This window comes from Jatropha curcas, chromosome 5 (assembly GCF_041381405.1).
Source record: "Jatropha curcas cultivar XTBG-Jc1 chromosome 5, XTBG_Jcur_1.0, whole genome shotgun sequence".
NCBI lineage: Eukaryota > Viridiplantae > Streptophyta > Magnoliopsida > Malpighiales > Euphorbiaceae > Jatropha > Jatropha curcas.
The window spans coordinates 19,566,735-19,587,240 of NC_143155.1; the positions used below are offsets into that span (position 1 = coordinate 19,566,735).

General features: G+C 28.7%; 2 protein-coding genes across 3 annotated transcripts; both read left to right on the plus strand.

Annotated features, from left to right (window-relative positions):
* The first annotated feature begins 7,876 nt into the window (after nt 1–7,876).
* On the plus strand, nt 7,877–15,775 carry LOC110010057 (putative amino acid permease 7). 2 transcript variants are annotated; one of them, XM_089722061.1, is made up of 7 exons: nt 7,877–8,092; nt 12,695–12,931; nt 13,946–14,057; nt 14,312–14,526; nt 14,633–14,766; nt 14,855–15,082; nt 15,172–15,775. In XM_089722061.1, the coding sequence occupies exons 1-7, from the start codon at nt 8,014–8,016 to the stop codon at nt 15,571–15,573; spliced, it is 1,407 nt and encodes a 468-aa protein (XP_089578187.1). In that variant the 5' UTR covers nt 7,877–8,013; the 3' UTR covers nt 15,574–15,775. The 2 variants fall into 2 exon arrangements, with proteins under 2 accessions (XP_089578187.1, XP_089578188.1); XM_089722062.1 differs by having other exon boundaries at nt 7,878–8,092; nt 13,964–14,057.
* An 88-nt stretch (nt 15,776–15,863) lies between these two features.
* Nucleotides 15,864–16,427, plus strand: LOC105639172 (uncharacterized). The gene is made up of 2 exons (XM_089721328.1): nt 15,864–16,097; nt 16,251–16,427. Exons 1-2 carry the CDS (start codon nt 15,864–15,866, stop codon nt 16,425–16,427), a joined length of 411 nt encoding a protein of 136 aa, XP_089577454.1.
* Nucleotides 16,428–20,506: the final 4,079 nt, after the last annotated feature.

Here is a 20,506-nt window from a genome sequence, read left to right on the forward strand (position 1 = left end):
AATTATATAAAACCACTTTTCTTACACGATTAATGTTAAGAGAAGATTCTAATCAAGCTTTTTGGAAAGAAAAATTCTTAGCTGGTTTACCCTATTTTTTAGGCGAAAGGGTTAGGAATTATATTAAACAACAACATGGTAACCCGATTCCATACAATAAATTAACTTATGGCCAATTAATAAGTATAATTCAAAAAGAAGGATTACAAATTTGTCACGATTTAAAACTTCAAAAGACTTTAAAATATGAGTTAAAAAAGACTAAACAAGAATTAGGAAGTTTTTGTAAACAATTTGACTATAATATAACCCCTACTCAACAATGTAGTGGTCAATGCTCTAAACCCACAAGCTATAAAAAACACTATAAAAAACACTATAGGTCTAAACCTAGTAAAGAAGAATTTTATCATCAAGATAAACGTAAACACCATAAAAAATCTAAGAGTAAAAAACCATATAAAAAGACTAATAAGATTTCATATAAAGACTTAACTTGTTTTAAATGTGGTAAGAAAGGACATACATCTAAATTTTGCAAGTTCAATAAAAAATTGCATGAATTAAACTTAGAAGATGATGTGATAAATAAAATTCATGAAATGTATCTTACTTCTGATACATCAGATTCTGAGGTACAAGAAAGTGAAAATCAAGTTGATGAACTAGGTTCAACAACCAGTTCTTCAGAAAAATCTGTAAATATGTTAACAAAAGATCAAAATACACTTTTAGAAGTAATACATAGTTTGACAGATACTGATCTTAAAAGTCAACTTCTTAAAAAATTAATTACAAGTTTTGAAGAAAATAAAGAAGTAAAAATAATCACACCTAAAATTCAAACTAATACTTATGATTTAACTACTATATTAAATAAGAATAAAAAATTAGAAACAAAAATATCATTAGAAGATCTATATAAAGAACTTAGAATTTTAAAACATGAAGTCAAAGAATTAAAACATCAAGCACAAGTACATGATGCCAAAATAAAACATTTAGAAACTCAACTGATATCTAGTTCCTCTTCGGATGAACCAGATGATAAAATAAATGAGTTAAATGAAGATGAAGACATAAATCCACATTTTCTCTTTCTTTTACAAGAAATAACATCTAGAAAATATTTAGTAAAATTAAATTTACAAATTTCACATGATTTTATAATAAATGGTATAGCTTTATTTGATACAGGAGCAGATTTAAATTGTATAAAATCTGATTTAATTCCACATAGATTTTGGTCAGAAACACATGAAAAACTGACTACAGCTAATAAATCTAAATTAGAAATTCTTGGTAAAATTGAAGCAGATATTATAAATAATGGATTAGAAATTAGAACAATATTCTTACTTTCACCACAGATAAATTATATGGTAATCTTAGGAACACCATTCATTAACCTAATTACACCATATTCTGTAAAAGAAGATTGCATTAAATTCAAGGTAAAAGGAAGTAGAGCTAGGTTAGAATTTACTGAAAAACCTAGGAGAAAAAATTTAAATTTATTAAGAGCTCATTCTATTAAAACTTTGGAAATTAATTCTTTAATAAAATCTAAAGAAGAAGACTTAAATCATTTGAGAAATTATACATATCTTCAACGGATTAAAAAGCAACTAGAAGATAAAGATATTCAAATTAGAATTGGTAAATTAAAGACATTTATGGAAAATAAATTATGTGCAGATCACCCACATGCATTTTGGAATCGTAAACAACATATAGTAGATTTACCCTATGAGAAGGATTTTGATGAAAAGTCCATTACAACTAAAGCTCGACCTATTCAAATGAGCCCTGAACTCATAAACCATTGTAAAAAAGAAATTCAGGATTTAGAAAATAAAAAATTAATTAGCAAATCTAGAAGTCCGTGGTCTTGTGCAGCTTTTTATGTCAATAAAAATGCTGAGATAGAAAGAGGCGTCCCTAGATTAGTAATTAATTATAAACCACTAAATACAGCCTTAAAATGGATAAGGTATCCATTACCCAATAAGAAGGATTTATTAAAACAGTTATATCAGGCAAATATTTTTAGTAAATTTGATATGAAATCTGGTTACTGGCAGATCCAGATTCATCCTGATGATAGATATAAAACCGCATTCACCGTTCCCTTCGGTCAATACGAATGGAATGTAATGCCTTTTGGATTAAAAAATGCTCCTTCTGAGTTTCAGAGGATCATGAATGATATATTTAATCCCCATAGTGAATTTTGTATAGTATATATTGATGATGTTCTAGTTTTTAGTAGAACATTAGAAGAACATTTTAAACACTTAAAAACATTTTGCATGGTAATTGAAATGAATGGATTAGCATTGAGTAAAACTAAAATGGACTTATTTAAAACTAAAGTTAGGTTTTTGGGTCATTACATAGAACAGGGTATTATCCAGCCCATAGAACGAGCTATGGTTTTTGGAACTAAATTCCCTGATGAATTAACCAATAAAACCCAACTTCAACGTTTTCTTGGATGTTTAAATTATGTTATAGATTTTTATCCAAACCTCAATTGCATGATAAAACCATTACATGATAGGCTTAAGAAAGATGCTGGCCCATGGACAGCCCAGCATACACAGTTAGTAAAAAAGATAAAAGCTTTAGTCAAAGAAATTCCATATCTTTATATCCCTCATCCAACAGCATTCAAGATAGTTGAAACTGACGCTTCAGATGTTGGATATGGTGGTATTTTAAAACAAGTAATTAATGATAAAGAACGAATTATTCAGTATACGTCTGGTCATTGGAACCAAACTCAAATAAATTATTCTACTATTAAAAAGGAGATTTTAAGTATAGTCATTTGCATCAATAAATTCCAATCTGATTTATTAAATCAAAAATTTTTACTTCGTATTGATTGTAAATCTGCAAAAGATGTTTTACAAAAAGATGTAAAAAATCTGGCTTCTAAACAAATTTTTGCAAGATGGCAAGCTTTACTTAGTATATTTGAATTTGATATTGAATTTATTAAAGGAGATAAAAATAACATTCCAGACTTTCTGACTCGCGAATTCTTACAGAACGATGGGCAGGAAAAAGGATAAGGGCAAAGCCCCTAAAGAAGAACCTGAATCACCCACTAAAGCTCTCTCTGAGCATTCAGAAGATTTACCTAAAACCCTAAACACTAAACTTTCTCCAGATCTTAAAAAATGGATTGAACAGCTAAGTCAATCTCCAGAAGTGTTTAAGGCGTTACAAAGTATAGCGTCCTCTTCCACAGAGGCGCCAGGTATGTCTTCTACACCTAAAGCGATCGTACCCGTTCATGGTACGGCTAGTCTGTCTCAAACGGTAGGCAGTAAAGACTTATCAAATCCGTTGATGGCTGTGGATTTGCCAAAAATCCAGTATACGCAAGGTATACATAAATGGTTTCTTAAAACTATTTTTCATTATGAAATTGAAATAGAAGATGGATATAATAACACTAACCCTTGGTCTGTTTTAAAACAGTACTACCCTGAAGATTGGTACTTTGCTCCAACTGATCTTTCAAAACCCCAAGAATATTATCATAATATTCTCTTGGATACTGGATCTGTAAAAATTAAACATAATTATGATTCAAAAAATAAATCTGTTATTTTATATTCTTCACTTAAAATCCAACGGATTCTTCATCCCAAGGACTGGCCTAAACCCTCTCTTTCTACCCCTGTACAATTTAAAGTTTTATATAAACATGTCCACAGTACTGTATACAACTATTTTGATTATCGTGATGCATGGGACAAAATTTTTGCTATTCAAAATCCCACTGCTACGCATTCATGGTTAATCTATTTTGACACATCCTTTCGTACTGATTGTAAAGTGCCTAACTGGTTTAAAAAATGGTGGGAAACTAGAGGAATTTCCAATGAAATTATCCCTCCTCCAATCCAGGCATTATATCAGTATTTTAAAGCCCATTATAAACCCAATCCTGCAGAAGCCCATATTCCTTCCCTTATGTACTATTGTATGGCCTTCTTCACGCCCTGGGTATATCAATGGTATTTGGACACTCAGTATGCCGTAGGAACATACCAGATTCCTATGTTGGTAAAAAGACACAAGATTAAATGGTGGGGATCTTTCAAGAACTCTACCACGGAACTTAAAATTGATCTCTGGATACGTGATAAATTAAAACAGGTTTCTCCATTAACCTATGCAACCACTCTTGCACTAAAAGATCAACCGACTTTCGGCATCCAAAAAGCACAATGCCAAGCAAGGTTAGCTGCTGCTAAAACTCCAGATGAGTATAGACGAATCTGCCAAGAAATGCTTCAGCATCTCTCAACAGATTCTGATTCTCCAGTAAAACCCTCATCAAGTAAAAAGCAGGCAGACTGTTCCAGTAAAATATCTAAATCAAGCAAACAGAAGTGGGCTGACATGGCTTCCTCTTCCTCATCAACATCATTCCCACTATCCTCCAACGAAGATAGTAATGATGAAATTTTTGAATCCATTATAGTCAAAAGTAAAGCTGAGAAGGCAAAAGAAAAATTAAAACAAAAAAGCAAAGCAAAGAAAAAAGAAAAGAAAAAGAAGGACACATCGTCCTCATCTGAGTAAAAGGCAGGTGAAACCTTATTTCACCATCATTCAATAGTAAAAGTTAAATCACTGTTTCTACAGGAAAAGCCAACGCATCATCCACAGTAAAGATTCGATGGCAGACCAACAACTATTCATCCACAGTAAAGGTCAACACTGTTCAAGATTCGGTGGCAGACCAAGCACTGTTCATAAATAGTAAAAGTAGAATAGTAAAGATTCTTTTCTATGTTATTTAAAGGGAGCCTATCCTCTTGTGAAGGCATAAGCTTGTATACCCAAATATTCTAAACTCTCTCATCCTCCCTCCTAAGAGTTCTTAGTAAGCATTCGAAGTCCCAGGTCTGGATTGTAAACTCTAAACTTGTAAGTTTAAATTTGAATTTCATATTTAAATAAAGTTATTTATTTAAACTTATAAATTGCTACTACTAAGCCCTGTTAAAGGCTTCCTTCTCTTCTCCCTCCACAATCTGACTTAGTTCTGGGGATCCCAGGCTAAGGTTGCAGGAACCCTCAACCTTAATTAAAATCAGATACTTAAAATTGGTTGAGTTAATTGATAAATATTATTTTGTATAAGTATGCTCTGTGGTTGCACCTCTGTGTGATCTTCCACATCAGAAATATTGTTCTTGATCGTTCATAAACATAAACTGTTCATTTACTGTTCAGATTAAAACAAATACTGTTCATCTTTAAACAATTACTGTTGAAATTAAAATTCTTTGGTATATCAGCTGGAAACACATAACCTCCTGGTGTTTATCATTGCACTTGATAAACAAGGGAAACTTTGTGCTACAACGCTAAGTACCATATGAATTATATTCATGTTTTTGTAAATTTAAGAGAAAACAATATTTTAATTACAATATATAATATTAATTTAAATATTTTTGAAATATTAATTGATTTAAATAATAGATCTATTTCAGTTGATATGTTTAGTATTAATTTGGATAATATAAGTCATTTCTTGTTTGAGTTATAATATATATATATATATATATATATATATATATATATATATATATATATCAAAAATTATTAGCTATCAAAAAAAAAAAAAAAAAGTTTTCAATGCTTATAATCAAACATTCTTTAGATGATCTTGTAATTTATGGAGCCTCAATTAATATCCCAGTAGAAAGATGGTGGCTTTGCGATAATAAACTAAATAAAATATTGGTGGTGGTGGTAGTTATAAACTTGTAAACACGTTTTTCCCTTATTTATTTATTGTATGGAGGTTGATTTGGAACTGATCAGGGAAGAAAAATCAGAAAACAAGTTGATGAATTTTTGGATTAATCTGGCTGCCTGCTTATAATTTAGGACCTTCAAAAATAGCAAATAAGTCAAGATTCTAAATTTCCAACTAAAATTTGAAAAATTCAAGATTTCCCAACAAATCTTTCCTAATTTTCCTTCTTCTCAATTTCCATATTGTTTAGGTTTCAGCTTCCAAACTGTGCACACCTGATAATTGAGGAACTGTAAAATATTAATCATATTGGTTTTACATGATGAAACCTCTACATGTTCTATATATTTATCTATTTTTAAAGATAGTGGCTGAAGATTCATACAGAAAGATATTTTGCAGCAGAAAAATTGGCACTGACCTGATAATTTGCAGAATTCAATTTAGATGGAGCATAAGAATTCTTGCAATCTAATTACTATAGCTAAAAGTCTGAATTTTTTGCTAGATTATTAAAATAGTTTTATCAGTTAAGTTTCTTCTTTCCTAAATTGATCTATTGAACTCATTTAATTAATTGAATATTATCAAGTTTGAAAATCAAACCCATAAAATAATCAGCTCTTAATAATTCATAAATAAACAAAAGGAAACCAAAAGCTCACATTATCAATTTCGTTTACAGTAAAACAAAAAAAACTAAACTAGTATAACTATATTATTAATAATAATAATAATAACAACAACACTAACAACAACATTAACAATATTAATAATAATAACAATAATAATAAATTGAAAAATACACAAAAATCGCAAAAAAAAAAAAAAAAAAAACATTTCGAAAAAAATAAAATGCAAACCGGCTTACCTCAAATGGTGTCCAGACGGTGGCGAACGGCGTAGAGGAGTGACCGGAGCGTCGGTGGCGGCGTCACAGGGGCTGGAGCATTCTCAGGAGGGGCTGGAGCGGCGCTGCGGACGGAGGAGAGGAGAGGAGAAGGAGAAGAGAGAAAGAAGAAGAAAAGAAAAGAAGAGGGCGCGTTTAAAGCCCTAACATTTGCGACCGACATATCGGTCGCAAACGTAATTTAAATCGGTCGCAATTTTTTAATTGTCCGACGTCGTTTTACTACGCGAGCATTTTGTGACCGATTGGCGACTGAAATATTCGGTCGCAAACAATCGGTCGCACTTTTATCTCATTTCGGTCCCAGAATTTATCCATTTTTTTACGCGCGCATTTTTTGCGACAGAAACACAGTTAGTCGCAAAGCGGTCGCCAAATCGGTCGCAAAGGAGTAATAATTCAGTCGCAAACGGAGAGGCAAACTCGCGCGAATTTTCCACGCTAAATTTTGCGACTGATTGGCAAACAGTCGCAAATCGGTCGCAATATTGCGACCGATTTGGGTCGGTCGCAAAAATCGGTCGCAATTTGGCGTTTTTTTTGTAGTGTTTAACATTTGATATTTTATAAAATAATTTACAATTTATTTAATTAATAAGAAATTATTGTTTAAATTATTATCCAACATAATTAATCTCATAATTTACTATCCAATATAAGTTAATCAATATAAAGAAAATTTTCATTTTAAAAAATTGAATTTAATATATATATATATATATATAATGATTTGGTTTGATTTAGACGGTTTTGACTCTAAAACTATAAACTGAACCAAAAGCTCAATTTTTAAACTTTACAAAGACAAATCAAACCATCAATCCTTTAAAACTGCAGTTTTAAATTAATTTAAATTGGTTTAAATTGATTTGGACGGTTTATGCGGTTTGATCAACCTCGCTAATTGTTGGGAGCAACGGATCGGGCCCAAATAGTTAGAAAAGGTCAAAAGATAATTTTACTAATAGTGGGAGTAAAAGTAAAATATTCTTTTTCCAAAAATTTTTCACTCAAAAATTTTGAAAAATTTTTAATCTGAGGGCCACAGCCCCTTCCAGACCCCCTGGGTCCGTCGTTGTTTCTGACAAACAAACACAGCTTTGAAAAAAAAATTAGACAGGAAATGACTGCCCAACAACTATATAGCTCACTGTTTCAAGTTGAAACTATTTTAACTCCAAACATGGAAGTTAATAGCCTTTACAAGAAAAAAGAATCGGAATCAAAATCTCTCAATCTCTCCCTCTCCCTCTCCCTCTCTCTCTCTCCCTCTTTCTAAACAAGAAGTCAAGAAAAGTGGTTGAAGGCTATGGGAGAAGAAGCTGGAGAACCACAAGAGACACCATTGTTGTATGATCAAGCAACAGAAACTACTCTCAAAAGGACTGGTTAGTATCCGATTTCTCTTCCTTCCTTTAATTCTTCATCTGGGTCTTCTTCTTCTTCTTTTGGCTCTGTTTAACTATTCAAAAGAACTTGAAAGAAAAAAGATTCAGTTTCTGAAAACAAGTATACAAAGAAATTGGAAGGAAATCTTAAGTTGGGAATTAATTTATCTTTCTTTGTACACTTGATGTTATTTTCCGATTGGATTACAAGTTATGGTTCTGAATTCCTGATATATACACTTGATCTTATAATTTTCTTGGATTCTTGTTCCTTTGCTTGGTCTCCTCTCTGTATTAATTTAATTATTTAAGATAAAAAATATTTATGCAAGGAAATAACAGTAAAGATTCTCTCAAGTTATAACTTTTTTACTATATCACTTTTTTCTACTATACCAAAAAAATATATATATATTTCGATTTTCTGTCAGACAGAATTTGGTCCTTGATCAGATTATAAATGAAAATCTCTTTTCATTATTTTATCACTATATTACTTATTATTATTATTATTAATTCTATTTTTTAATATTAATTTTTATTATGTAATAAATTTTGAAGTTCTTTAGATTTTAATTCGAGTTATTACGTAACTAATTATATATATATATATATATATATATATATATATATATATATATATATATATATATTGCTACAAATAACATTTATATTACTGCAGAATTAAATAATTTACAAGTCAACGATAATAGAGTTCTATTAGATTTGCTCTTAGTATATATAATATTTTGTATTTATTGTTCTTATTTATAATACATTTTTCATTATAATTTAATTTATTATTTTCATTTATGGATATTGCAGATGTTATTAGTTATGTTAAAATTATTGTAGATGTAGATAGGGTTAAACAAACCGACTGAATTAAACTGAAAATCAAATGATATTATTCGATTTGGTTCGGTTCATTTGCTCACAATAAGTTTAGTTCTTGATTTATTTCGGCTTCAACTGAAACTTCAAGGTAGTTTGACTTATTTTATGAAAGATAATTTAGACTTTTACAACTGAATCAAACCAACCCCATAAAACTTTTATTTTATGAAGACTTGATAGAATTGAATCCGTTTAATACGATTGAAAGTTCAGTTTGAACATTTAAATTTCAATTCGATTTGATTTTAAATTGGAATGGTTTGATTTTAAATTGGAACGTAATATTTACTCACTCTTAAATGCGTGACAATTAGTCTGTAATATTATTTTTTTATTATACAAAAAAAAAAAACATTAATTGAAGGTCAAAAACATTTTTTATTTTTTCATCTCTGAATCGTACCAATTTGTTATATAGTCGGTTTAAATTTCAGTACATAATGAAGAAATTAATTTTTTTTCTGTTCAGTTATTTTCTATTAAGTTTTAAATATTAAATTCTGTTTTATTCAATTTATTTTTATATACTAATTGATTTTGATTGATTTATATTTCTAAAAATTTTGAATTATTAGGTCAACGTTAGAAATTCACTCAACTGAATGCTCACCCTATACATATATACATATACTAGCATTTTTTTTTCACTCATTATATACTCAATTTTTATACTCTTTTAATTTTTTTTATCTATATAATATTAAGACATAAGTTGTTTAGATTAAAATAAATATAATTTGTTAATTTTTATTAGACTTTACTGTATAAACTACTTATAATGTTACTTCTTATGTATTTAATTTATTTTTATATAATGATGAAAGTAGTATCAAAATAAACTTCAACCTTATTCCTGAACTAATCTTTCAGTTCCTAATTTATAAATGCTCATTCTTTAAACCCTAATGGATATCCAAAAGGAAAATCAAGCAATCAGTCAATCTCTAACTCTGACCTCGAACCCCAAATCAATATCTACATATAAATATAATGAAAAATAATAATAAATCATTTTTTACTACTAGGTAAAAAAAAGAAATGAGAAGATTACGTGAATTGATAATGTTAATCACTTTGATTATATTACTTACCTAGTGAATTAAAGAAAGGAATACATGCACACATACACAAATTCTTAAAACTCCAAAAAGTGACCAAATACATAATTATATAATTCTAGTTTTTTTCTAGTCTTTCACGTCAAATAAATTTAAAATATAAGAAAAACAATATTTAAAAAAATTAAAAATACTTATTCATCAAGCAAGAGAGATATAAATCTCTTATTAAATTAAAGTGATATCAATTAAAAATTAATTCAATAACGAAAAAAGAAAATAAAAAAGTTAATATTAAGAATAAAACCCGTTTCATAACTCAACATGTAATAACAAATAAATTATATTAAAAATTACCAATTTGAATTTCAAAAATCAACTTCTGATGTTCTCCAATTAGAAAAGTTGATGGACAAAGAAAAAAAAAAAAAAAAGACTAAAGTCAAGTTATTAAATGGAAATTACAAAGCAAATCATACTACGATCCAATATTGGTCAGTTAATGAGTTAATTCAAGTATTTTTTTTTTCGTTATTGTTCTAAATTGCAAATTTAAAATAAATAAATAAATTAATTAATTACTGAAAAAGATTACATAAAAGAAACTTTTTATCATCTTCAAATAAACCTTCAATTTTCCCTACATCCATAAAAAAAATTTCATTTTTTCCATTTTGTTTGCATGGTTTCACAAAACACACATATTAAGAATTTAATCAATAAAAATTATTTTGCCCTTTTTACCCCTAATTCATTAAGATATTAATAAAAGTCATTTATTTAATCAACAATCATAAAGGTTGTTATGGAAAAAGTAGTTGTTTAAATATATAAATTTAAAAATCTTGTAAATATTTTGAGACGTCCAAAAAAAGAATAACAAGCAAACAAAATGGGATAGAGGAAGTATATTTTTTTTCTTTTTTTATCTCTTTCCTAAATTTATTTTTTAAAAAATATATCCAATCAAATCATACAAACACAAAAAAAAAAAAGAATATACTTTTTTCTTTCATATCTCTCTCCTAAATAAAATACTTTAAATTATAATCAATATGAAATCAAAGATTTAAAAAATAAAAAATAAAAAATTTCAAATGTCCTGTTATCATATATACTTATTAAAAACAAATTTTAAAAAGATAAAACTTAAAATTTTGAAATTCTTAATTATTTATATGTTAATTAATAAAAAAACATTATATAAAAAAAACATTATATCATCTCCAAATAAATTCTTAAATTTCCTACAGCCATGCAAATATATATATATATATATAGTTTTTTCTTTTTTATATCTCTCCTAAATAAAATATTATATATATTATATTTGAAAATTTATTTTTTAAAAAAATATATCAAATCAAATTATACAGACATAAAAAAGAATATATGTTTTTCTTTTTATATCTCTCCTAAATAAAATATTTTAAATTACAATAAAAATAAAATCAAAATATTTAAAAATAAAACATAAAAATTTGTCAAATATCTCATTATCGTCTATTTTTATTAAAAAATAAATTTAAAAAAAGATAAAACTTAAAATTAAAAATTCTTAATTATCTATTTGTATTTATTTATAAAATAATTTTTATAAATTATATTCAATCAATTAATAAAATGTAATTTTCTAATTTGCTATAACCGAGACTATTTTAGATATTTCAAATTTCATAAAAAGCGATATCAAAAATCTCATCATTCTCTTATTTCTACATTTATATATAGTATAGATATTTATTTATTTATTTATTGGTATTGATTATTAAGTTGAATTGTTAGTTTTCAATAGGAAAGAGATTTTCATTCTTTTAAACTTACATATAATATTTATTTTGAATAGAATTCTATAGAAATCACGGTAATCTTTTGATTGTCATGAAGTTACTTGCCAGGAAATTTTAATATTTAAAACTTATTTAATATCTAATAAGTAATTATTTTCATATACTCTTTCTTTGTCTACGGGAAGAAAAATTAGAAGAAGGATTTGAATTTTTTTTTTATTTGAAGTTTTATTTAGTTGTAATTTGTAATATGAATTATTTTTAAAGCAATCCGCTAGCAAATGCATGTATTATATATAATTTTTCAAGCAATCCGCCAATAATTGTCCCCATATTATGGAATAAAAGAAATAATTGTTCTTTATTATTAATTTGACTTAGTTAATTTGAGAATTTGAGGATTTAAAGTTTCAAGTTTAATTTTAGTTTTAAATTTATTATTATCTTTTTATTAAAAAATTTCATCGATTAAAATAAACTAGGTTTAATTTATTTTTAATTCGCTAAGTCAAAAGATTTTGAAACTTTTTGCTAAAATAACCTAGGTTTTAATTTCGATTATTAAATTGAAATATTTAGGTGCTTATATCTATAAAAATCACAACATTTATTTTAATAAGTGATATTTATTTTTTTTATGCTTAATTATTTTTATATATTTATTAAAAAATAATTTAATAAATTTTATCCATTCAATTAATAAAATGTAAATTTCTAATTAGTTATAATTAATGTTATTATAGGGTATTTTTTAAATTTCATTAACGGTGATATCAAAAATTTTATTATTCTCCTGTTTCCATATATATTTGAGAATTATATAACGCATTGACTATGAAGAAATAAATTTTATGAAGGGACGGTATGGACGGCAGTGGCACATATAATAACGGGAGTGATAGGGTCGGGCGTACTATCATTGGCATGGAGCATGGCTCAGTTAGGGTGGATCGCAGGTCCATTAACTATGGTGTGTTTTGCTTTTATCACCCTTATCAATGCGTACCTTCTTTCCAATTGCTATCGCTCTCCTCATCCTGAACTTGGTCCTGCAAGAAATCCCTCTTTCCTTACTGCTGTTGATGCAAGCTTAGGTATGGTGTAAATTAAACTTTATTTTCTTTATTCTTTTTTTTTTTTTTCTAAAAAATATTAATTATTTTATACGCAATTTATATCAATTAACTTAAGATAATACGGAAAAACTAAAGATAACAAGTATATAGACTATGAATTTGATAGTGAAGAATTATCAATTACATAAATTATTAAAAAATTGCTCTAAAAATTATTTAAAGAATTAGGTAATTTTAATTACATGATAATTGATAAATTTAGGTGATCTGGATTCAGGGCTAGTCAATTGCATGAGTTGACTCGGTTCGATATTACTTCCAATCTCTCTTCCCCCTGTAGATTGATTACACCTATATAATTTCATATAAAGATATTAAAGGTTAATTATTAAAAATTAACACTTTTTTTTTTGGTCAAAGCAACAATCATTAACTTTTATTTAAATGTTAATTATTGAGTGACGCCACTAAGTGGCCCAGTCATATATTATAATGGAAATCACTATTATATATCATAATTATATATTATTTCCTTTTTCTATTTATTATTTACTTTAGAAATTTAAGGAGAAAAGTGTGAAACTATTTAAAAATAAAATTGACAATTAATTATTGGAACCAATTGAAATATACTTTATAGGAAATCAGATTTAATCAAATTGAATTTTTTTAGTGAATGGTCAAAAATACTTTTATTTTAACAAAAAATAATTTCGACTGAATGAATTTGTAAACCGAGTCTAGACAACTCAATTTTTTATTTCCTCAAAATGCTTTAGTTGTTCTTTTTATATATGACATCATGAGAAAGGCTGGTAAGATATTTCTTAGAAATAACATAATTGAATTGTACAAAGGCATTTGAATGTTATTTGCACCCTAGGCCAAAATAAGGCCAAAAAGGATTTAGAAGTTGTCATAATAAGGATTAATCCCTATCTACAATATAATTATTATCAAAATGCAATTTTGAGGTGACTTAAATTAAATTAAAGAACATATATGTTTTCTGATTATTTGGTATGCTATAAGTTGATTTTGATGATTCAGGAAAAAAGGCTGCTTGGCTGTGTGGACTATTTGTGGAAATAAACTTATATGGAGTAGGAATTGCTTATAATATTACATCTGCTATCTGCATGAGGTATGTTAATTGATGAACTGCTCCTTGTTAGGGCCCTCTATGCAACTTGCTAAAATTAATTCAAATCATCTAATCACTAATTCAAGCTGCTATAAAGCGGTTTGATGCGATTCAGTTTTCATTTTAAGTCAACAATTTGGTATAAAACCGAACCAAACCATTAAAATTAAACGGTTTAAAACTGGGAGTTAGTATTTCTGAAGATTGATATAATGCTGCTTTGTTTTTCTTATTCTTCTTTTATGTGGATGAAGGGCAATTCAGAAATCAAATTGCTACCACAAAGAAGGGCATGAGGCTAGCTGTGAATATTCAGACACTTTCTATATGCTAATATTTGGAGCTGTTCAAATTATAATTTCTCAAATACCAGACTTCCATAACATGCAGTGGCTTTCATTTGTTGCTGCTGTCATGTCCTTTGCATACTCCTCCATAGGATTTGCACTTGGCTTTGCAAATGTTATAGGTAAAGTTAAAACTCATCTACCATTTATTTAAATTTTATAATTTCTATCATCAAGTCAATATCAACTAATATGAAAGAAATTTCATTTTCTCTATGTAAATGACAGAGAATGGATATGTTAAGGGTAGCATTACAGGAGTCTCTGCCTCTAGTGCATTGGCTAAATTATGGAAGATATCTCAAGCGCTCGGGGATATTGCGTTTGCATATCCATATCCCTTAATTCTTTTTGAGATACAGGTATTTTTTGTAAAAATATTAGTTGATTACATTACATCACATTCGATTATAATGTAACGGGCAATATTTGAATTTGAAAACCTGAAAGGATACCTTGAAATCACCTCCGCCGGAGAATGAGACAATGAGGAAGGCCTCTACAATAGCAATCGCTGTGACAACATTTTTCTATCTGTGTTGTGGAGGTTTTGGATATGCAGCTTTTGGAGAAGATACACCTGGAAATCTCTTGACAGGATTTGGGTTTTATGAACCATATTGGCTTATTGACTTCGCTAATGCTTGCATAGTGCTTCATCTAGTAGGAGGCTATCAGGTATTCCTATATATATATATATATATATATATATATATATATATAATCTTATTTTATATATGTTCAGCCATTGTTATTGTCTTTGGCAGGTTTACACTCAGCCAGTATTCGCAACGATTGAAAAATGGTTTGCAGAGAGATACCCAGACAACATATTTATCAACAGGAATTTCAGCTTGAAACTCCCGTTGTTGCCAGCTTTCAAATTAAACTTCTTCAGGATGTGTTTCAGAACAATATATGTAATGTCAACAACTGCGATTTCGATGATCTTTCCTTACTTCAACCAGGTGATAGGATTGTTAGGAGCCTTAAATTTTTGGCCTACAACAATATATTTTCCTGTGGAGATGTATTGTAGGCAGAGAAATATTGAAGCTTGGACAATCAAGTGGATTATGCTCCGAGCTTTTAGTATTGGGGTCTTTTTTCTAGCAGCATTTGCGTTGGTTGGATGCGTTGAAGGGCTTATAAGTGCAAAATTAAGCTAAGTATCATTCGCATGATGACTGTTGTTTGGAAGGGAAGAAAAATTGCATAGCTGAATGTTAAAGTATGTAAATAGATTGATGTTTATCTTATTATTTTAAATAGCTCAATTGTATAGCTGTAGTTAGTTACCGAGATTATAAGGTTACATATTATTATATAAGGAATCAAAGTTAATGAAAATCACATGGATGATTTCCTTCATGGTATCAGAGCCCTAATTTTTTCTGCTGCCTATTTTTTTTTTTTTTCCAACCCTATTTGTCTTCTTTCTCTTCTCTTCTTTTCCTAGATGGCCAGCAAAACTGATTTTCACGCGGCCCTTGCTGTCAACAATGTCAAAAATTTCATCCCCATTACTCTTGAGATGGAAAAAGGACAGTATTCATCGTGGGCTGAACTTTTTAAAATCCATTGTCGTGCATACAAGGTGATTGACTATATCATTCCTCTAAAGTCGTCTAAAAAAGACAAGGAACAAGCAGCTGAAGTCGATCCTGAGTTATGGTCACGATTAGACACCATAGTTCTCTAATGAATTTATGGCACGATTTCTAATGATCTTCTTAACACCATTCTAGAGCCGGATACAACTGCACTCCGAGCATGGAAACATTTGAAAAATCAATTCACTCATGTTCATCTTGATGATTTTTCAAACGTTTATGCTTATTGTCAGGAACTTAAGATGCTTGCTGATCAACTTTCAAACGTTGGTGCACCGATCTCAAATCAAAGGTTAGTTCTCCAGTTAATTGCAGGATTGAATGAGAATTACGATGGTGTTGCTACTTTCATTCAACAAAGTGATCCATTGCCTCCATTTTATGAGGCACGTTCAAGGCTTATCCTTTAGGAAACCCGCAAAGCTAAGCAAACAGCGACAACCTCTAACATTGCTGGAATTGCTCTTCTTACTACTAGTAATTCGGATGACAATTCTGTCTCAAGTCATTGACTTCAATTTCCTTAAAAAGACTCATAAATAAAAGATCTAAAAATTATAAATAAATAGTCTAAATTTTTCCTGAAAAATCAACTTTAATATGGTATACCCAATTTTAAAGGAATAATTATCAGATAACCAATAGTTAATTAATTATTTCTTTATTTAATAAAATAATAAAAATATATAATTTAATTCCAAAAAGATCAAAATATATTGTAAAACATTGTTTGAATGATGAATGTTTAAAATTATTATAATTATAACATTTAAATTTGTTATAACTTATATTTTGATATGTTTATTATTATATTGAATATATAATATTTGATTTGAATAATGAATAACATAAAATTAATAGTTATAAATTGATATTTGATTATGAATGTTACAGAAAATAATTATACACTTATAATTATGTCATTAATTTTTCACTACAAAATTATTTATAACTATATTTTGTTAATTTTGTATAAATTATTATAAAAAAATAAAAAGTAAAGATCCCTTGAACCGAATTGACCTAGTCTAATTGGAATTCAATTATCAGGTTAGTTTGATGTCCGGTTCGATTTAAAAAAAAATGGTCAAAACCACATTTCCAATTGCATCAATGGAAATAAAACTCATATACGGTTGTAATGGTCCATTCTAATCCGACCAATGGAAATAAAACCATACCAGGTCGTAAGGTATGAAAGGTCAAAAGAAAATAGTTAGACTGAATCAGGTGGTGGTCTGATTGATACTGTAATTTTTTTTGCTCTCCATAAAACTATTTTCTAATCTAATGTCATTCCAAAATTATTTTTCAATCTAATGTTTGTCCTGATATAGAGAGAGTGTTGCATTAAAACAACCAATTAAGTTGGTGGTTTCAGTGCAATAAAAAAAATAACTCGTACTGACAAGCAGTCAGCAAAAAGTAGTTATATGAATAAATAATAATTTTTATTTTGTATTGAGACCATCAAATCAATTGGTGGTTTCGATACAAAATGAAAATTTTAAATTATCAATTTACTTTTTCACTAAAACACACAATTCGTTTCGTAGTTTTAGTGTAACTATGGGATGTGACCGTTAGTCATTAAAAAGTACATAAAAAAAAGTGTTTTGTTAAGAGTTCACAAGATTAATTAGTGGTTTCAATAAAAAAATTGGTTAATTATAATTTTAGTCTCCGAACTATAAAATGTTCTATTTTAGTGTCTCAACAGAAAATTTTTATAATCAAGTGTTTGAACTCATTAAAACTTATTAAAAATTTTCAAATTAAGCGTCCGTGGTTTACATAGAATGTTGGAAATACAACTAATCCGATAACTAACATACTAAGTTGGAATTTTTGCTAACTTAGAAAAAATATATTGAGTTGTCAACTGTAATTAGGCATTTTGAGTGGAACCTAGAAAATGAAAGTTACTAAAATAACCTTGTCTTCTATTGTTCAAATTTACAAAAATCATGGGAAAGTTAGAGATCTGAAAGAGATAGAATTCGTTGATAAACACAGATTAAGGTTTTATTAGTGCTTTAGAACTCTATAAAGCTAATAACTTTTTGATTTACTTGTATTGTATAAAAAAAAAAAAAAAAAAAAAAAAAACAAGATTTAAGCTTGCTACGCAGGCCAAATTACAGAGAAAGAAAAGCAGAAACAATGGTAACAATACAAGTCGCCGGCGGCGGCTACAAACCACAAAGTGCACCCGTTAGAAAGAGAAGCGGTTGAATCCTACTACTATTCGTGTGAGGAAACATTTTATTTCCGAATCTCTTTACAAGAGCCAGATCGTGTTCAGGTGAGAGGACAAAGAGAAACAATAATATTGTAACTGATGATCAGGTTCAAGCGTCTGATAATCCTAAAAAGATAGAATAGTTGATGTTGCTATAGAGCAGCCTACAACCAACGGTAACAATATTTTTCTTTCAAGCTTCAATTTGTTGTCTTCGTCTCTTCCTTTCAATAATTTTCAGATCCCTAACTTCAATTGGGTGGTTTTTGTAAATTTCAACAATAGAAGGAAATGTTATTTTAATAATTTTTATTTTTTTGAGTTTCACTCAAAATGACTAATTACTGGTTGACAACTCAACATATTTTTTCAAGTCAATAAAAATTCAAACGTGCCATATCAGCTACCGGATTAGTTGTATTTTCAACATGCCATGTAAATCACAAGCAATTGATTGAAAATTTTTAATGGGTTCAAACACCCAATTGCAAAAGTTTTCCATTGAGGCATCAAAATAGAACATTTTCCATAAGACATTAAAATTATAATTAACCCAATAAAAAATATTTATTCACTCAAAATATATTTTCACTAAAACACACATATAATTTGATATGTGCTACGAACTAGAAGTTGGATTTCATTTCGAGGTATAGAAATTGGAGTTGTGGTAATTATTCGCTATTTTTTTGTCTTATCTTATAATTTCTTAATCCAATTGAATAATATATTTTGCTCTTATTTCCATAATATTTTTTAATACAATCAGAGGGCTCCAACATAGATATCACAGTTCAACATCACCAACATATAGTAATCCATCATTCCGTCAAAGATTATTTAGCGTATTAGGTGCAATGAATGAATAAATTCGTAATGAAACTCATCCTACGCTTCAACCTGCCCCTCCATTTATAGAGTTTCCTGGTGTTCAAACACCAACAAAACTACAGAGTCGAAAGAGATGTGAAATGACATCAAGACGTATTCCAATTGAAGTCTCGCCAGTAGACAAAATACTTCACGTCCCTCCCCTATGATATATAACTATTACGAAGGTCATTGCACTAATAGCCTTCTGCACCACAACCTGAATGGAGTGTACCATCTGTAACATTAGAAATACTATTGGACATTCATTACACTTCGATGATGGTAACCTAACAAACCCATACTTTTTTCTCCGAAATAGGCGAGGCATAGCCATTTCAATATACGATACCTGCTTTCAATACTTCTGCAGTGTGTTTTGGGACACGTGATGGATCTACATCTCATGTTAGATACTCATTTAATGATTTCTTTGAGATGATAATGGTACCCGAACAACATACTCATTCTGTCATTTCTTGCCCCACAACCATTTGTGAATGTGGTTCAAGCTCCTCGCATGAGTGCCGATTTAAATATTGAGCATGGAGAAGAATATCAAGGTATTAGAGAAGATCTAGTACGCCGAAAGCCACATCGTAATATATTATTTTATTTTATTTTATAGAATTTAGATTTAAATAGAAAATTAATATAAGCAATCAAAATTAAAATTATCTTTATTTTTTAACCAATAAAATTAAAATCCTTAAAGATATAATATTCTTATCATATTTAATATATACCTTATTCAATAAATGTCGTGATCCGTTTTCAAGAGCCGGAGGGCTTAGGTGGGCTTACGACCTTTTAGGCCCGTAGTAAGCCTAAATCAGTTAAGCTCATATTCTATTCACAATCGTGGCCTCAGGCCTAATTATTATATTCTCATACTCAAAGCTCAATCTGATAGTCCACAGACGTATCAAAAATATGATTTATATAATTAACACATATATCCATGTTATTCAATTATAACCCATTTGAAATACAATTGTGGAATTTTATAAATTAAAATCGCCACATTTACATGCATTATTTATAAATTAGTTTTTTTCTTTCGTCTTTATATCAACTTAGTTGTATCCTTAGAGTTCTGTTTTCCTCATTTTACCTGAAAAAATAAAGAGGCAGGGGGTGAGCGTTAAACTCAATGAGTTGGGTTAGATAGTCCTCTCACCTCACACATTCACACATATGATAATCATATTATACAATCACTAGCCCTTCGGCTAATTGTGATTGAGCAAGCGAATATAAATGCACACTTATCACATAAGTCACAACAGTTCAAGTACTCAAATAATGGATATTAGTCTGTAGAACCACCCATTATAAACAAGGATCATGGTCACTGCCAAAGCATGCTTTAAAATA

Coding starts and splice junctions, on each gene's coding strand:
- LOC110010057 (XM_089722061.1), top strand. CDS start 8,014: ATGGGAGAAGAAGCTGGAGAACCACAAGAGACACCATTGTTGTATGAT. Junction 8,093..12,694: donor AACTACTCTCAAAAGGACTG/GTTAGTATCCGA, acceptor AATTTTATGAAG/GGACGGTATGGACGGCAGTG. Junction 15,083..15,171: donor ATCTAGTAGGAGGCTATCAG/GTATTCCTATAT, acceptor TGTCTTTGGCAG/GTTTACACTCAGCCAGTATT.
- LOC105639172 (XM_089721328.1), top strand. CDS start 15,864: ATGGCCAGCAAAACTGATTTTCACGCGGCCCTTGCTGTCAACAATGTC. Junction 16,098..16,250: donor GGTCACGATTAGACACCATA/GTTCTCTAATGA, acceptor GCTTATTGTCAG/GAACTTAAGATGCTTGCTGA.